The 17,196-nt window shown below is 37.3% G+C and overlaps 1 protein-coding gene across 1 annotated transcript in view; it reads right to left on the bottom strand.

Annotated features, from left to right (window-relative positions):
• Window positions 1-17,196, bottom strand: part of hydin (HYDIN axonemal central pair apparatus protein) — a 73,099-nt gene that overhangs the window by 40,126 nt on the left and 15,777 nt on the right. The window contains 13 exon segments of the mRNA XM_016550460.1: window positions 787-1,045; window positions 1,141-1,379; window positions 5,853-6,005; window positions 7,348-7,512; window positions 7,632-7,767; window positions 7,840-7,940; window positions 10,126-10,361; window positions 10,471-10,538; window positions 12,019-12,242; window positions 13,038-13,156; window positions 13,473-13,572; window positions 15,522-15,699; window positions 15,992-16,193. Of these exon segments, the coding sequence (XP_016405946.1) occupies window positions 787-1,045; window positions 1,141-1,379; window positions 5,853-6,005; window positions 7,348-7,512; window positions 7,632-7,767; window positions 7,840-7,940; window positions 10,126-10,361; window positions 10,471-10,538; window positions 12,019-12,242; window positions 13,038-13,156; window positions 13,473-13,572; window positions 15,522-15,699; window positions 15,992-16,193 (2,180 nt within the window).

Below are 17,196 nucleotides of genomic sequence, written 5' to 3' on the forward strand. Positions count from 1 at the left end.
ATTTCATCATGCCTGTAATGCCTGATAAAGCAGTGTTTGTGAGCGCAGTGCTGCTTTGTGTACAGCGTTACCGGGGAAACAGCTATTTTTTAAGCATCACCTAGTGGCACATAATGACTTTGCATTTTCATTCAGACCAACACGAAAAGACCAACAAGTGGGCGGGCAATATGCTAATGTTTCATGTTGACGTCAACATGAAACGGCTTGGGATTCGTTTTAAAAAAGACTAGTTTCAATGATTTAGAGTCAACTCTTTCTTTTGAGTGACAATAACTTTATACACGGTGCACTTTCAGATTTAAAACTGAACTAGGATGTTTTCATTCACTTAGAGCTGAGTTACACACTGCATGAAAGGTAATTCTCAAAAATCCATAATAGGGGCACCTTAAAAAGCCTGCTCGGCCTTGTCAGAAATGCACTAAAACAGAACCCTTCTCTATGATGCCTGAGTGCCGGCACACTGACAGCTGACCGACTGATGGCTATGCAAAGCAGCATCCTGGCGTGGGATGCAGCAGGGCAGGCCTATATTCACTTCTCACCTTCTCTCATCTCTAATTTACCATTAAATCAATAAGGACTCAAGGAGGCATGCATCTCTGTAATGCTCTAGAGAGGAAGTCAATACACAGCTCTGTGCATTTTGACTAAAAGAGGATTAAGTGTGGCTTTCAGGACCTTCATCACTGTAGTATTCAAACTTCAGCCGATTGTGTCGAAACTACTGTTGGCTAACATATTTAAAATTGTTGTGAAGAATGTAGTCCTAGATATAGATACCTTGGGAACGTCAGAGGAGCCCTCAAGCAGCATATCAGCTGAATGGCCAGGAGCAAGTGATAAACGTGCAGGGGATAAGCTTAAAAGTGGGCCTTCTTGAACTGAAGTTTGTAGACTCTTGCTTTTCTTGTTCCTAGACTTGTTCGGTGACAGAAGTTCTCTATTAGGAAGCTGTGGAAACCCCTCTGTGGTCCATAATATTTGGTGAGTGCGACGTCCTCGATTGGTGATTCTGAAGGCGTACTGACATGGGACGGAACTGGAAGATCAGAACAACTATGAAGTTGGAATGTGAATAGAGGACACATGTTATTGTTAAACTCAAGGACATCTGCATGTGATTGGTTGTTTTACCTGAAGTGAGTTCCCAAATCCAGGTTAGGAGCAAATGGCCGGTCAGTGACTATGGTGGTGCCCTTTCCTTTGGCCAACACAGGAATGTTAAAGGTCTGTCCATCCTGGATTTCTAGTAAAAGCTCATCCTGGAAGGGCAAGGTGTCATTCAGGTGGGCTATCAACTTCAATTCCAAACTCTGCTCTGGAAGAATTTCCCCTTCAGGGGGATCCACACACCAGTGAGACCTGTTCTTCACCTATCAACATACATATACATGGTATAGCACAAAATCACTAATTCCATAGTGAAGTTTTGAACATATGACAATAAAAAAGGATAATAAACATTGAAACATTCTAATAATTCTTTACATATAATGTTTTAAAAACCTATTAATAGCATTACTCTTGCTAATTTAAATCTTGCTTACTAGACATGTAAACTACAGTATACATATAAGTGGTTACAATTAGGACTAGTGAAAAAACATATAGCCCCACTTTTTAATGCTAATCAAGGCTGCATTTATTTGATCAAAAATACAGTGAAAACAGTAATCTATTATTTTAAAATATAATTTATTAATGTGATGGCAAAGTTGAATTTTCAGTAGCCATAACTCCAGTCTTCAGTGTCACATGATCCTTTAGAAATCATTAGAATATGCTGATATTCATATATCTTATCTTAGTAACAACCAGCTATATATATAAAATAAATAAAAAAAACTAGAAAACAGCAAAAATTAAAAGTAAAAAGTTTAACTGTCCAATCTTACTATTAAAATAAAAAACACCTAGCTAGGAATAATTTGAATTAATAAACAGCAATGAGACACTAAAGCATCCATTACTTCATACAATATATAGTCCAACACAGGGCACAAGAACAAAAAAATCACATGCACAAAACAATGGTAAACTCCCTTAAGTGTGTGGACTGATTCTTCTGTGTCTTATGTAATGTTCAGGGGAAATGATCCCACAGTGGATGAGTTTTCTAGTGGGGAATGAGAAATATTAATGATCATTCCCTCCCGGTTGGCTCAAACACAAGTAAATGCCAGTCAAATGCAAACCGCTCAGCAAAATCTTATCTCAGTCTTGTAATTGAACAGAGATTTAAATGAGCATCCATGTAGCGATAACGTGCACATATGTGCGTCTATATGTCCTGCCAGCAGGATTCTTTTTATCTGAAGGGAATAGGAAATACTGGCAATAGTATAAAGGAATTGTAATCATGTATCAGTTTTATAATGAGTACTGAATGGCTAATGAATGGACACTGTTTATGCTTCAACTCACCCAAGTGTCTGACATCTGCTCTGTACTGGGGTATTGACATGGAGGATATGCATATAAGCATTTTTTTCCTTATTCAAACCCCAGATGTGAAGCGCCTCCTCTCTGCTCTACTTTTTCTCCCTACTTTCATTATTTCCTTTCATTTTCTCATAACAAGAAATACACCAATGAGAAAAAGTGCAAGCTCGTCTTTGCATGCAAAAGTGCACCTCACCAGCTGCTTAATTTGTACCACTACTTTTCATAACTGTTGGCGGAGGATTCAAATCAATTTTCATAATGCGGCCAAATGATTGATGTCCTGCGCATTAACTTTTAATTGGGATTTTCTGACTGAGCAAAGAGAACCTGGGAGTTGGTGTGTTAAGGGATTCTGATTAATAGCGTTTTATTTATCTTAAGAGTGTGGCTCATCCTGATGGCTGAGTATAGCTTTTGGCACATTTATCATCATTCCCATTACTCTCTCCTTTTATAGTCCTCATAGGAAAAAACTAAGTGAGCAGACTGTAGAGAGGAAATTGAAGGTAGAGTACAGTATTTCCTGTTTCAGTGTGCACAATCTAATACATATCTGAAAGTACATTATCCCACTTTTTACATAAATAAATTAAAAGGCATAGAATATTGAGCTTGAGTTGAAATGACAAAAGTCAATTTAGCAGAAAATAACATTTTGACCACAGAATGTAACTGTCCAATCAGAATCAAGTGTTCCAGAAAACCATGTAAACATCTCACGTAGATGAATTGGCAGCTAACTTTTTTATAACCAACTCCTCAAACTGATATGGATTCTGAGGCATGCAGGACCTATATATTTGTGTGTGGCAAAGTGTGTTTGTGAGGCAGACAGTGTGTTAGAGACTGATCAAGAGGAGCCTTACCCATATCTCACATTCACTCAACTGTGCAGAGCCCCATGAATAATTCTGGAGAAATATACTGACCAACAAGAGATTTTGGCAGCACTTTATATGAGAAGCCCTTTGAAATATATTTTAATGTATCAACCTTTTTTAACGTAAGAGCAGGCACAGCCATTTGTAACTTGACTGTGCAAGGCTACTAGTGTCATCTGCGTCCAGATATTTTAGCTACACAAAAACAGCCCGTTATGCTGCTTGATACTGCAAACAGGTATTTGTTTACATATTATTTCCATTTATTATAATAAAAAACACATTAACTACTTGTTTGTAGTGCAAACAGTTTTACAGTTTACTGCATTTTGTTATTATTCTAGTTATTTACATATAACAGCTAATGAATCAGAAGCCTCAGTTATTCATAGAAATAGCTTACTTCCATGTAGCAAAATAAGGTAGATATACATACTGCGCACATACTGTACATATTCATTTCCAAAATAAGCACTAAAATATTTATAACATTGTTGCATAATCATGAATATATTGAATTTATATTGAATATATTCAAGCTTCATTTATTTGATTAAAAAATATAATATGCTTACAACTTAAAACAACTTTTCTATTTAAATATATTTTTAAATGTATTCATGTGATGGCAAAGCTGAATTTTTGTTTTTAAAAGCCCTCTATATTTTACATTAAAATTGTAATTTATATTCATATTTAATTTTTCTATTTATAAAAATAAACATTCCTTAAAAATACAAAAAAATAAATCGTTATATACAAACACCTTTGAATAGCCATCAACACAGAAATACAGTAAATGTTTTGGAACCAGAAGCTAATGGGGCAATGTTTACCAGCCAAACTATTAGCCCATGATATAATGTAATCATATTCCTGTACAGTACATGGATGTATTGCAAAATATTTATGATTAAGTTTAAGCTTATACACTAATATAGTGTACCTCATGTCATAGTATTTGTTTAAATTTACTAAAAAAAAACCTCTCTGCTGATTAGTCCCAGGACAAGCCAATTGTAACGAAGTCATGACCAGCAGTAGGCTGCCCTTGGAAGAGGGAAACTGCAAATTCAGTATTCAGCAAGGAGGAAACGCCTTTGAGCAGGTAGAGGGAAGAGAGAGGGCCCTATCATTTGAACTGCGCCGGACTAAAGGAGGTCAGCAGGGAGACATAGATCATTCCGTAAGTCTTCATTTGAAAGAGAAGTGGCAAAGCAAGTGGGAGAGAGATAGAGGAGGGGAAGAGAGATAGACGAGCCGGTCGATAGGGAGCTAGATCGAGGTTGGGGCGATTTCCCCTTGAGAGGGGAATCAAGTGAAGAACAAGCCAGCTGAAATTTCAATAATAAGATCAGACCTGCATCAGACTGTTTAACACCATTGATTGCTTTAAACTTCATCGTGCTGTAGAGTTTTACAATGGAACCAAAAGCCAGTCTCAGGAGAGACATATCTTTCCGAAAAACTCACAATACTAGTTTATCAGAAACTATATGAACAGATGGACGCATAACAGCGAAAGACTGCGTTTTGAGTATTTTCAATTCACATGGCACTCTTGTCAGCATCTGCCTGGGACTCAGCCATGCTATCGAGCGCCTGTAATGAAATTCAGGATCGACTAAAGCTGGAAAATGTTTGGTAAAAACTATGGGCTTATGAAAGTCCTCAGCTTTGGAGGAGAAGACAGGATCAGTTTACCAATGAGTGTCAGCCCATAATCTAGGATGCCCTGAATATCTGAATGAGTTTTTCTATATATGTTTCCAAGTGTTTAACACCATTGATTGCTTTAAACTTCATCGTGCTGTAGAGTTTTACAATGGAACCAAAAGCCAGTCTCAGGAGAGACATATCTTTCTGAAAAACTCACAATACTAGTTTATCAGAAACTATATGAACAGATGGACGCATAACAGCGAAAGACTGCGTTTTGTGTATTTTCAATTCACATGGCACTCTTGTCAGCATCTGCCTGGGACTCAGCCATGCTATCGAGCGCCTGTAATGAAATTCAGGATCGACTAAAGCTGGAAAATGTTTGGTAAAAACTATGGGCTTATGAAAGTCCTCAGCTTTGGAGGAGAAGACAGGATCAGTTTACCAATGAGTGTCAGCCCATAATCTAGGATGCCCTGAATATCTGAATGAGTTTTTCTATATATGTTTCCAAGTCTCTTCGTGTATGTGTGTGTGTGGTTGCATGCAATCCTTCCAGGGATTAATTAAACAAAGCTTAATGCTAAATTTATCAGTGCTGAGAATCTAAGAAGCTTATTTAATATAAAGAGCGGCCAAAACGAAAAATGGAGATTAAGAGAAATTAGGATCTATAAAAGGCATGTAGTGGTATAAATCTTATCTAATCTAAAATCATTCACAACACATAGAGAGAAGATCATGATACTGGACTCATACTGTAGTAAGAAAAAAGCAGAATGGACATCAGGTGAGGAAACTAGGCCTTAGAGAAACAGTACTGAAGCGATTCGTCCCTTCTGTCGCAATAGAACCCACCATTTGAGCAAAGAATCTGGCTGGGATCGGGGAGTCGTTTGACAGCTGCAAAGTCCTTGTGACATCAGTCAGCACGGGAATGCAGCCAAAGTTCAGCTTGGCAGCCGTGACAGAGACAGAAGGTCCCTGGCCAACACAGGAGAGCAGGAGCTCCTATAGAAAAAATAAATACATATCTTGCAATGCACTGAAATTCTTTTGCCAAAAATGCAATAAAATCCATTTGTGATGTTCCACTGATAGAGATTTTTAAAAAATCATAAACCGAACACTGCGTAGGAAACTGCTATGTTACCAAATCTATTAACAGTGAACAAAAACTCTGACAAAGAGAAAAAGCTGTGTACACATGAAATGATCCATTTTAATAATTTTAACGTAAACAGCGGCTGATGATTGATGACAGCACTAGCACAGACAGAGGGAGGCTGTTTAACGCAGCACCTCATGTAATAGCTGAGGAGGAGAACCGTGTCTCATGTGAAAATGCAGCAAGGCTTCTGCTCTTAAAGAGCCTTCCACTCTTCCTAGAATAAAAAAAAAACATGAACTTTTGCTCTTTACTGTGTATTCTTTAGCACAGAGCCCCAGGAATTGTATAATTATATAGTACTTAAGTACTTAATGTAATTAAAATTAAGTATTTTTTTCTTAATATTATTAAAATTTAATAATATAATTAAAATTTAATAAAATTAAACAAAAATTGGAGAATAATTTAAAATTATCATTTTTTTCTAAGACCAATGTGTATCACCGCTAGTTATAATAGTGATGTCACAATAGACATTTAATGATGGAAAATTAGACATTTCCATATATGGTTTTGGAATTAGTAAACAAACATTCAAAAGTTTGCAGTCATTTTTTTTTTAAAGAAATGAATACTCTTATTCAGCAAGGATGCATTAAAATAATTAAAGATGATAGTAAAGTGATTTAAAATGTTGCAAAATATGTTTCAAATAAATGCTGTTCTTTTGAACATTTAAAGAATCCATTCAAAAGAGTCCTGAAAAACTGTATCACAGTTTCCACAAAAATATTAAGCGGCACAACCATTTAACATTGATAATAATAAGAAATGTTTCTTTAGCACCAAATTAGCATATTAGAATGATTTCTGGATATAACAATAAGCCCCAAGAAGCCGTGGCCTATGGTGATTATTTATAGAATATTTTACAACGGCAATTGTAAATTCATAATCAAACTATCTGTTTTATAAGAGTCATGTGACACTGAAAACTGGAGTAATGGTTGCTCAGCTTTGCCATCACAGGAATAAATTACATTTAAAAAATATGTTGAATTAGAAAACAGTTATTTTGAATTGTAATAATATTTCACAATATTATTGTTTTTACTGTATTTTTGATTAAATGAATGCAGCCTTGGTGATCATAAAAGACTTCTGTCAACAAAAAAAAATCTTATTGACCACAAACTTTCGAACAGTAAAGTAAACACAAATATAATATGTGCATACACTCACCAACGGTGGGTCTTGGCGACCTAGTATAGCAATGTGAGCCGTTTCCTGCAGGCTGCCCACTGTCTTGGCCTGAAGAACTAATGGAATCTGTTCTGTGCTGTAGGGCTGGATGACCCCTCGTGCATGAGGACTTGAATAAAGAAGAGAGGGGTTCTCCTCATATGGCTGCACAGAGAAACAGAAATGTGTCATTTGCATGAAAAACAAAACACATATCTCTAATTTCTGATTAAGAACTTTGAAAGGCCTGCAATATAAAACACATTGACTTTTACAGAAATCACCTGAGGCAGAAGTCCATAGCAAGCAGGAAGATCACTATCATTGATGAGCTCAACTGATTGCTCATAGGGACGACCCAGGAAACAGTCCTGGAACTGAAGAACCGGGTTCTTGAGGACCACATCTGGCACAACACATCTACAGGGACACTCAGATATAAGTTTTGTGAATGGAAACCACTTCATTTCTTTATAAAATGGTATATATTACCTAGCTTTAATTGGGAGAGCCAAAACTTCCTCTCCAACACTTTGAACATCCAGCACTAAAGCCATATTGTAGTCTTGCACCGTGTTGGAGCAAAAGGTTAACTGCAAAACAATCAAAGATTAGTATGATTTTTGAAAGAGGTCTCTTAGGCCCTGTCCCAAATCGCACCCTAAACCCTCGCGGTCTTCCTCTGAGTCCACACTTTCGTGCAAAATGACGCTTTGACTGTCGGGTAGAAGTCTGTTGTGGAGCTCGCCCCGTGCGGGCTCGGCAGAAGTGCGTATCGGGAGCACATAGCAGCCACAAAGGGGACGCTCGCAAGCACCCTTCTGAACACTAAAATGACGAATGGGACACCCTACGGTCTTGTGGACTTAACGAACATGCGCACGCGGTGGCCATTGTAAGTCCATAAGACCGCAAGTACACATGAAGTGTTCCATTTGGGACAGGGCCTTATACTCAACAAGGCTGCATTTATTTATAAAAAAATACAGCAAAAACAGTATTATTTTGAAATACTGACATTTTAAAACAACTGCTTCATATTTGAATATATTTTAAAATGTAATTTATTCCTGATGGCAAAGCTGCCTTTTCAGCAGTTTTAAAAACAGTTCTGTCATGACAACTCTCGGAGGGATTGGCATGGTAATGTATATGACAATGTTAATGTATTTGGTCTTGGCGGATTAGATCTGCTACGCAGCTGCTGCTGCTGCTGCGGCAGAGAAAGTACCTAGACTTGCTACTGCCAATACATCCACAACATGCTGCTGTGAGCATGTAAGAAATACTGCTGCTGCAAATATAACATACATGAAATAACCCCCATATAGCATACATGCATCACCTTGTACCAGATCTATACAGGTGGAGTTGGGGAAGGTGGAGGGTTTCTGAAGCACGCTGTGAACTGCTACAGCAAGCACTAGTCATATATTTGAATGCTGAGCAATGAGCTCATTGGCTACTGATACAGGAGAGAACCAATCAGCTGTGCCATGTGATTATGTCATTAGGTCAGAGTGAGTTAGACCTATCGGACTGCGCCATCTAGAGTTTCATGCCAGAACTCTGTATTTGTCCTGCCTAATATTTTTGTGGAAATGATACTTTTATTAGGATTCTTTGATGATTAGAAAGAACAGCATGTATTTGAATTAGAACTTTTTTGTAACAAAAGTCTTTACTGCCACTTTTGAACAATTTAAAGCATCCATACTGAATAAAAGCATTCATTTCTTTCAATCTTCATTCAATCTTACTGACCCCAAACTTTTAAAAGGTAGGGCCTAGTTAAAATTCTTCATAAGATTTTATACCTCAGTCATCATATCATAAAACAAAACCACTTAACTATAATTGTTTAAATCACAATTAAAACAGCTTTGAACAGATTAACAGCTGCTTGTCTAAATTTAGTGCTTCACAAATCACTGTGTTATTCTAAACAGTTCAGATAGCAATATTCCTCTCCCTGCAGTGTTTAAGTGCTCTGAAACCGCACATACGGGATCACAGACAACTGTCACCGAGAAGAACGGCAAAGTACTCTCCAGGAGCTATTCTTTTATTATGCTAACATGTCTGGGAGGCTGCCGGCCAGCTGCGTGATGCATCTGAGAATATCATCCCATTCCACTAATATGACTAACCACAAGCCCCTAATATGTATTCTTGTGCTGAGGCCTCATTAGAGCATGGTGAGCCACGCTCGTGTCACAGAGTGGGAGGCACATTTGCACATTGACAGGAGACACCTACATTCACTGGAAGCACAAAGACAGGCGGACACATCCAACAGATTAGCCCTCCAAAGTGCTGACAGCTCCCATTGATGGGAAAAGACCACCACATGACAGGTACGCAAGGTACCTGGCAACCAGTGAAAGGAGAATGGGCAAGATAATCACAGCCCTAGAGAGAGAGAGTGAGAGAGAGGAACGAGCTACTATTCTCATTTATCACTTTTTCCAATATATTCCACCTCCCATTTTTCTATTAATGGAATACAGAGGCCCTTTTTCAAAAGTCCACCTGTCTGAGGTTTAATAGGGATTAAAGGTCTTCTCTGAACGGACGTTTAAAGCTGCACTTAGTTTTAAAGACCAAAGTTTCAGTCTCTGCAGAGAATGTTGATGTTTGTGGCACGGACAGGTCATAGGGATCGTCTCGATGGGTCACTTCAGCTTTTGCATAGGGAAATTGATTCAAATCGCTTTGAGGTATTCAGTGAGATAATATGTTGACGGCTCGGATTAGCATCAGAAAGACCAAAAATACCTGGATATCAATCTCAGCCATAGCACGAACCGTGCCTGAGCTGGGTGATAAGATAAACTCTTTCGGTCTCCTTTCCGTTTTGTCTCCCGGTCCCCATTCACTTCTATTCAGCTGAGCGACCTGGTCCGTGCTGGTAATGCTCGCCTGTCCCGTACCATCTCCGGGGATCCGCAGTCCAAAGCTCATTGGCACCACTGAAGTGTTGCTGAGGCGACATGTCAGCATTTGTGGAAACCCTTGGGTCAGTGAGAGAAGACTTCTTGATTATACAACTAATATGCAAAACAAGCATTAATCGCTAACATTGATCCTGACTAATGAAGTGAAGAGTGCAAGTTCATTTACCAAAGGACACCTCCCCAAAGTTGAGCTCTGGTACGCTGAAGTGGAATGTAGGCCCAATTAAACACCCCCTGCAAGAGATGAAGGGATGCAGAAACTTTCAAAAAACCTACTTGCCAAGAATGAAGGCCATTGAAAATGTAGCACTACAAGTAATTATACAAAACTAATAGGCTGCTGAGGTGAAGTCCAGTGGAACAAGGAATGAGTGCCATTGTTTTTAAATGACAAGGCAGAGTGTTAGTTTTGGAATGTCTACATTCAGCACTTTCGGTGGTAATCCATCTTAATCAAGGGGGAAGTGGCTTGTGCTAGTTTGTTTGAAAGATTTCAGCAGAGCTCTGCTTCGTTCATTTAATTAAGGTTCAGCCTGTACAGATTCATTTAATCAGCCATAAGCTAATGATTAAAACAACGAAGAGTGAAGGAGAAACATTGGTGGTTTTTGCTAATGGTCATAATAGGCGATTGATTAAAGGAAGGGATGTGAAATATGGGTCAGTCTTGCATCAGGCAAAGGATATCGGAATTGCACTAAAAAACAACTCCGGTTAAGCTTAAGCAGTACTTCGGCTGCATCTGAATATGCCGACATTCTGGCGAAAAAAGTATATAAAAATAGTAGTATGTCCGAAATCACAGTATTCATAAAACAGTATATGGAGGACCTAGAACTTCCGGCTGGATTCTGAAATGCGCATCCAATCGACACTTTTCTATCCCATGAGGCCACAGGAGAGTATTTGTAAATGGTATTGAAGCAATGCAACTGACACTGGTAGGTCACATGACAAAGACAACGACAAGTACATTTGGATTACATTCACACAACACACACTCATACCATACAGAAGATACTTTCTTTAACGGTCACAAAGTAACATAAAAAGGTTTTACTGTGATGTTTTAATAGTATGTTGCCTACCAGGGTGGAATGTGTATGAACGCGACAGGCAATCTATCATATGTCACGGTCGGGTTAATGTTTTAAAACTGCCATTAGTACATAACGATGGAAAGCAATGGGGACTGGCAGGAAATGTTCTAGTGTTGTGGAAAATTAGCAATTTAAGACAAAAGAGGTTCATTTAACAGATACCAAGCAAGACATTTGACTTTCTCAAATGTTTAGATAATAATTCATTCATGACAGAATTTGATAAAGCGATAGAGTCTAGCATGAAGAAAAACAAGTGTCTCTTCTGATAAGATAATGATTAAAATGCCTAAAACTATAAATATTTAAATATTTCCATTATACTGTGTACAGACAAACCTAATCCTCTAGGGAGCAATTTCATGTAGGTTTTAAATATGAATATGAATGATTTTCCTCATGGACAGCAAAGGTAACACATTTAGAAATTACTAACAACCAAATGCAAAATTAACTATTTTACTTTTAGAATGGAATATAAATAAATATTAATTAAAAGAAAATAAATATTAATTAAAAGAAAATAAAAAATTAATATTTGTCTTGGCCTTAACTATGAGCATTGATTAGGCCATGTTCATACAGTAGTTAAAGGGTTAATCCATGAGGTTTACCTGAAAGTGACAATTACAGGCTCAGTGTTTCCCACCACACTGAAGTGTAACTCCTCAGAGAAGACACCCAGTTTGTCAGAAGAGAAGTGGACCTCCAGTGTTTGGCAGGCTCCGGGTGGGATCACGCCTTCAGAAGGGTTGAAGGAAAAGCAAAGACCCAACACTGTACTGGGCTTCACTAGTTTATACGCACCCTTTATCAGTCCCTTGTTAGTCAGAAGCAGCTAAGAGGAAGAGAAAACAGACAGAGATAACACAAAAGAAAGAGGTCTGTATTTGCCTGCACAGACTTTCAATTGTTTCATTCTTTCACCAGTGGGATCAGTTTACGTTGTTTAATCATACACTTGGATACTACCTCAAAAAGAGGCTCACAGAAACAAATCAGATTCAAACAAACAATCCAAAACTTTCAGGACAATTATATTATTGGGATCATGCAAAACTCAAATAACAAAAGGAATTGGAAAGCCACAATGTTTACATAATTGAGTGCATTCGAATTGAGCCAAACACTGGTCTATTTCAAGACTCAGTAATAATAAGGGGCTTTTATTATTCAATTAAAACTGCCGTTGAGTCCATGCTACACTTGGCAGTCAGAAACATCCTGATTAAATTTGATGTGCGATCCTGCTTGCTATGGCTTCACAGCAAATACATTTTTTGAAGGGTTCTTCTGTTACATCAATATTTTTTCTCCCACCATGGCTGCATGCTTTAGTCCGTGTAATGATTTGGAAGAGGTAACGCTAAGTGGTTTTGTCTTTTAGACTGTGCTGAAGGTTAGAAAGGGGACAATAACACTAACAACTGCATTCAGCTGTAGCACTAACTTACTCCAATATAAAACATTTAATTTGTTAAGTTTAATGTCAGAATGGACCCATTTTGCACCTTTAGTGTCATGCAGCTGCTCAATTATTGAATAATCATTATTAAATACAGGATTTAATGGGATGCAATGTAATTTAATCTCAAATTTTTGTTTTTAGCAACATGGTTTTCTTCAGTTGTACCTTATAGCTCTGTTTTGAGCCAATGACAATGTTTCCCATGTCTAGAAAGTAAAAGTTGAACTGCAGTTTTGGGCCTACACCCTCTGCCTGTATGCAGAGTGGCAACCGAGATTCACGACCTGTGGAAGTACAGAGCATTCAAATGAGAAAACAAAAAAGGACAGGTTAGCATAATGAAACAGGCTGTGAAATTTCACTGGCTTCAATATCAACAGTCTGACTTTCTAGGTCAATACTACTACAAGCAACCAGAATATTGTTAGACCTTAGTCAAACATGCAAATAAATGCAAACCTGCAGATGGGCCTAAGCGCCACATGCAAATATACTAATGCATTGTTAGAAAACAATACAAGCATGCATGAGCATAGTTGTAACAGCAAAAAGCAATGTATTTTAACACGACATCTGTTATCATGATGCTACTGTAAGTACCAGTGATTTCACAGTAAACAGTCTGTTGGTAGATCCCGGCTTCCTGTGGTTTGAAGATGATGTTCACCTCTGCAGTGCTGTTGGGCCAGATTTCTCCCTTCTGTAAACAAAGCAGTCAAATCAGCAGAGAGAACACATAATTGTACCTCAGTCACAACAAATTGATTTTGATTCATTTAAACAGATGTTATTTGTTGTATAACTGCAATGTAAAGCCTGTATTACTGTCTTTGTGCTGTAACCTTTAAACGTTTTAAAAAGCCTTTTTTAATGTATTTTTTAATCTCACCAGGGCTGCATTAATCAAAAATTTAGTAATAAGAGTAATATTTGTAAAATATTTGTACAATTTAAAATAACATTAATATTTGATATAATTAAATTTTTATTCAAATTACCAAAAATAAATGGTTTAATAGTTTTAGTTTTTAGTAGTGCATCATTATGGGAGAAATTAGGTGTAAAAACTGACCAAAAACCTCCACACTACTCCCTGAGACAGTAAACACATACATATCACAACAAATCGATTTTGATTCATTTAAACAGATGTTATTTGTTGTATAACTGCAATGTAAAGCCTGTATTACTGTCTTTGTGCTGTAACCTTTAAACGTTTTAAAAAGCCTTTTTTAATGTCTTTGAAAGAAGTCTCTTATGCTCACCAGGGCTGCATTAATAAAAAATTTAGTAATAAGAGTAATATTTGTAAAATATTTGTACAATTTAAAATAACATTAATATTTGATATAATTAAATTTTTATTCAAATTACCAAAAATAAATGGTTTAATAGTTTTAGTTTTTAGTAGTGCATCATTATGGGAGAAATTAGGTGTAAAAACTGACCAAAAACCTCCACACTACTCCCTGAGACAGTAAACACATACATAGTGGTGAAAACCTAATAGCCAGACCTGTGAACCCAAACTTCACAGGTATAATCCCAGCAGGTGATGCATCAATAAACTTGGGAGATACCGAGGTCTCCTATCACCACTGCGCTCTTGAGCAAGCCACTTACAATTAAGGTGCTCCAGTGGGGTTGGCCTTCCAATTACACTGGATACAAGTCTTTGCTAAATCACTAGTGAACAAACAGCATGTTGTGTCACCAGGCAGTGCTTGACAGAGAGTTGACGGAGCAGGTGCGATCAAGCTCTACTGCACGTAAACAGATGCTCACATCCAAGCAGAGGGGATACCGGTCTGTTTTGTTTTGCATTGTCTCTGTCTTTTCTTGCCTAAGCCTGCATAGTCCTGGTTTGAAAAAGCTGCATTTGCATGAGCAGACAAGGTGAGAGTGGATTACAATAGAAAAAAGAGCAGAGGAGAATGGGAATCATTTTCAATTGTATCCATCCTTATAACTTTCTCTGTCTTAAATAAAATGCACATAAAAATAAAGGACATTGTGAGATGCAGAGGAAAACAGGATCAGCAGTACATCTGTATATGCCTTTAAGAGGCTCAAAGTCACAGTGAGGTGGCAGAATTAACACAGAACACTGTTGGATGTGTCTTTTGAAGGTTATGTGATTGGCCATTTGGAAAAAAACAAAGTGCTGAGCAGGACTTCCTAGACGCAGATCTGTCATAATCAGCTGGCACCATTGCATACATTCTGCAGCTACTGCAGATGCGCAACACAAAGACACAAAACCAATAAGATGACCAATAACTAGGTGCATAACCAATGCAGAATGCAGTACAAAGAAATAAAATCAGATGCAATAAAGTGTTATTAGTAAAACTTAAAAACTACTCATTCAGAATCAGAACTACCATTTAGTTAAATACATCATATTTAACTCTCACCCACATGACAAACCCTTTTGGCTAATTAAAAACAAGCTCAGTACCTTTTAAATTGCTTGGCTGAGTGGAGTGATGTCTAAGTTTGGTTTCCACCATATGTTTAGGCATATGGTTATATGGTACGAGGACATCCTAAGTTTCAGATTTAATTGCTGGTTATGTAATATTGCATTGGGGAAACTGAAATCTAAAATACTAATGCGTGTCATGTGTCTAGTTTTGAGCAACACACCAGGGGCCTCATGATGATGTCCTGGTCATTCAAAGACAAAAGCTGCTGCTGAGTTTGCATGAGTCCCTCCTGGAGCGTATGGGAAAACAGTGAAAGACGAGCTCGCAAAGAAGGATCAGTGTTTTCTGTCAGAAACTGCTCCATTTTATCATCTTCTTGATGCAGCTCTGAAGAAAGCCTACAAAAGGGGAAAGAAAACAACAGACAGAAAGAGAAAAATTGACAGAGGCAAAGACAGACTGAAATGGGAATACATGCCTACACATTCATAATATTAAAAGAACAGTTAATCAAAAAAAAAAAAAAAGAAAATCTGTCATGATTCATTACCACAGAAAATGACTTTCACTTGTCTCTCAGTTTTAAAAAATGCACCTCAGATTTCCAAAGATTTCATATTTTCAAATGAGTACTTGAAAAACTCAAATTATAGCTAAGACTCAAAGCTGATAGAGGTCAACTAGTCAAACCTTAATTTGTCCCGTTCCTCTTCATTCTCAGTGGCAAATTTTTTCCACTGGTAATGCACAATAGAATCACTCTTGTTCATTATTGCCACTTTCTCGTAGCTAGCCAAGGAGATGTAGGTTTTCTCCACCATCACATTGTTCTTGTCCAATCCAACATTTATATCTGCAGACTCTCCATAGAGGCTGATTTGGATGTCTTCTCCTACAAAGAGTCATAAGGTTTACAGATATATCAAAGTAAAAGTATTTGTATATGAAGACAGTATACTGTTAACACAAGAATAACAGACACAACATTAACCATAGAATGTGAATATACAACTCTTGGGTATTGGTGGTCATTCTCATGAAACTATCCATTAAATTTCTTTAAAAATATATTTTGTGCCAACCCAGTTACATATGTAAAAAACAGGGCAAACTGGCGTGAGACCGCAATCCCCTAAAAGCACCAATGGCAGTGGAACATTCTGCAAGTGATCTACTGGCAATGCGCAAATTAAAGAACACAGATCCAGCCAGCTCATTTCCATAATGCTCAACACAATCTACCAAGAGCAGGGCAAATTAGCAACTATCGCAGCCATGTCAAGCGCAAAATATGTTAAGGCATGCTTTATTGGGGCGTAAAATAATGGTGCAAATATCTGTAAATTGACTACCGCAAATGTTAGTAAATCACGTTGCACGATTAATTTAAATACTCTCAACCTATAAATTTTGTGTCTGAAGGGGAAACTCCTACAAATGCATATGCAATAAAATCCGCTGCAACGAACATGAATCTTGCCAATAAAATGTTATTGGGTTGACTGTTCTAATGTTGAAAGCAAAAACATAACAAGCAAATATCATTTCATCATACCACATTATTTGAAATAAAAAATATTTTATTGAACTTAATGAGGCCAAAGGTTAAATGATGTACCGAAAAAGACTTGATGGCCATTTAATCAATTGACAGTCAAAAAAATTTATTAAATCTGCATATCTGTATATAGACATTGAAAGCATGACATTTTAGCTAAAATGTATAATTTATAAAATGACATGTTTTGCATTACAGACTAAACAGAGATATATCTATAAAATAATGCAGTATTCTGTTTTGTTATACAGAATGAGTAGTAAAACATGAGGACACAAATGGGGTACCAATGGAACTGTTTTCTAAGAATAACCCTTGGAGAAGGTATACACTTGTG

The sequence above is a fragment of the Sinocyclocheilus rhinocerous genome, unplaced genomic scaffold (genome assembly GCF_001515625.1).
Source record: "Sinocyclocheilus rhinocerous isolate Xijiao unplaced genomic scaffold, SAMN03320098_v1.1 scaffold1938, whole genome shotgun sequence".
NCBI classification, from domain to species: domain Eukaryota; kingdom Metazoa; phylum Chordata; class Actinopteri; order Cypriniformes; family Cyprinidae; genus Sinocyclocheilus; species Sinocyclocheilus rhinocerous.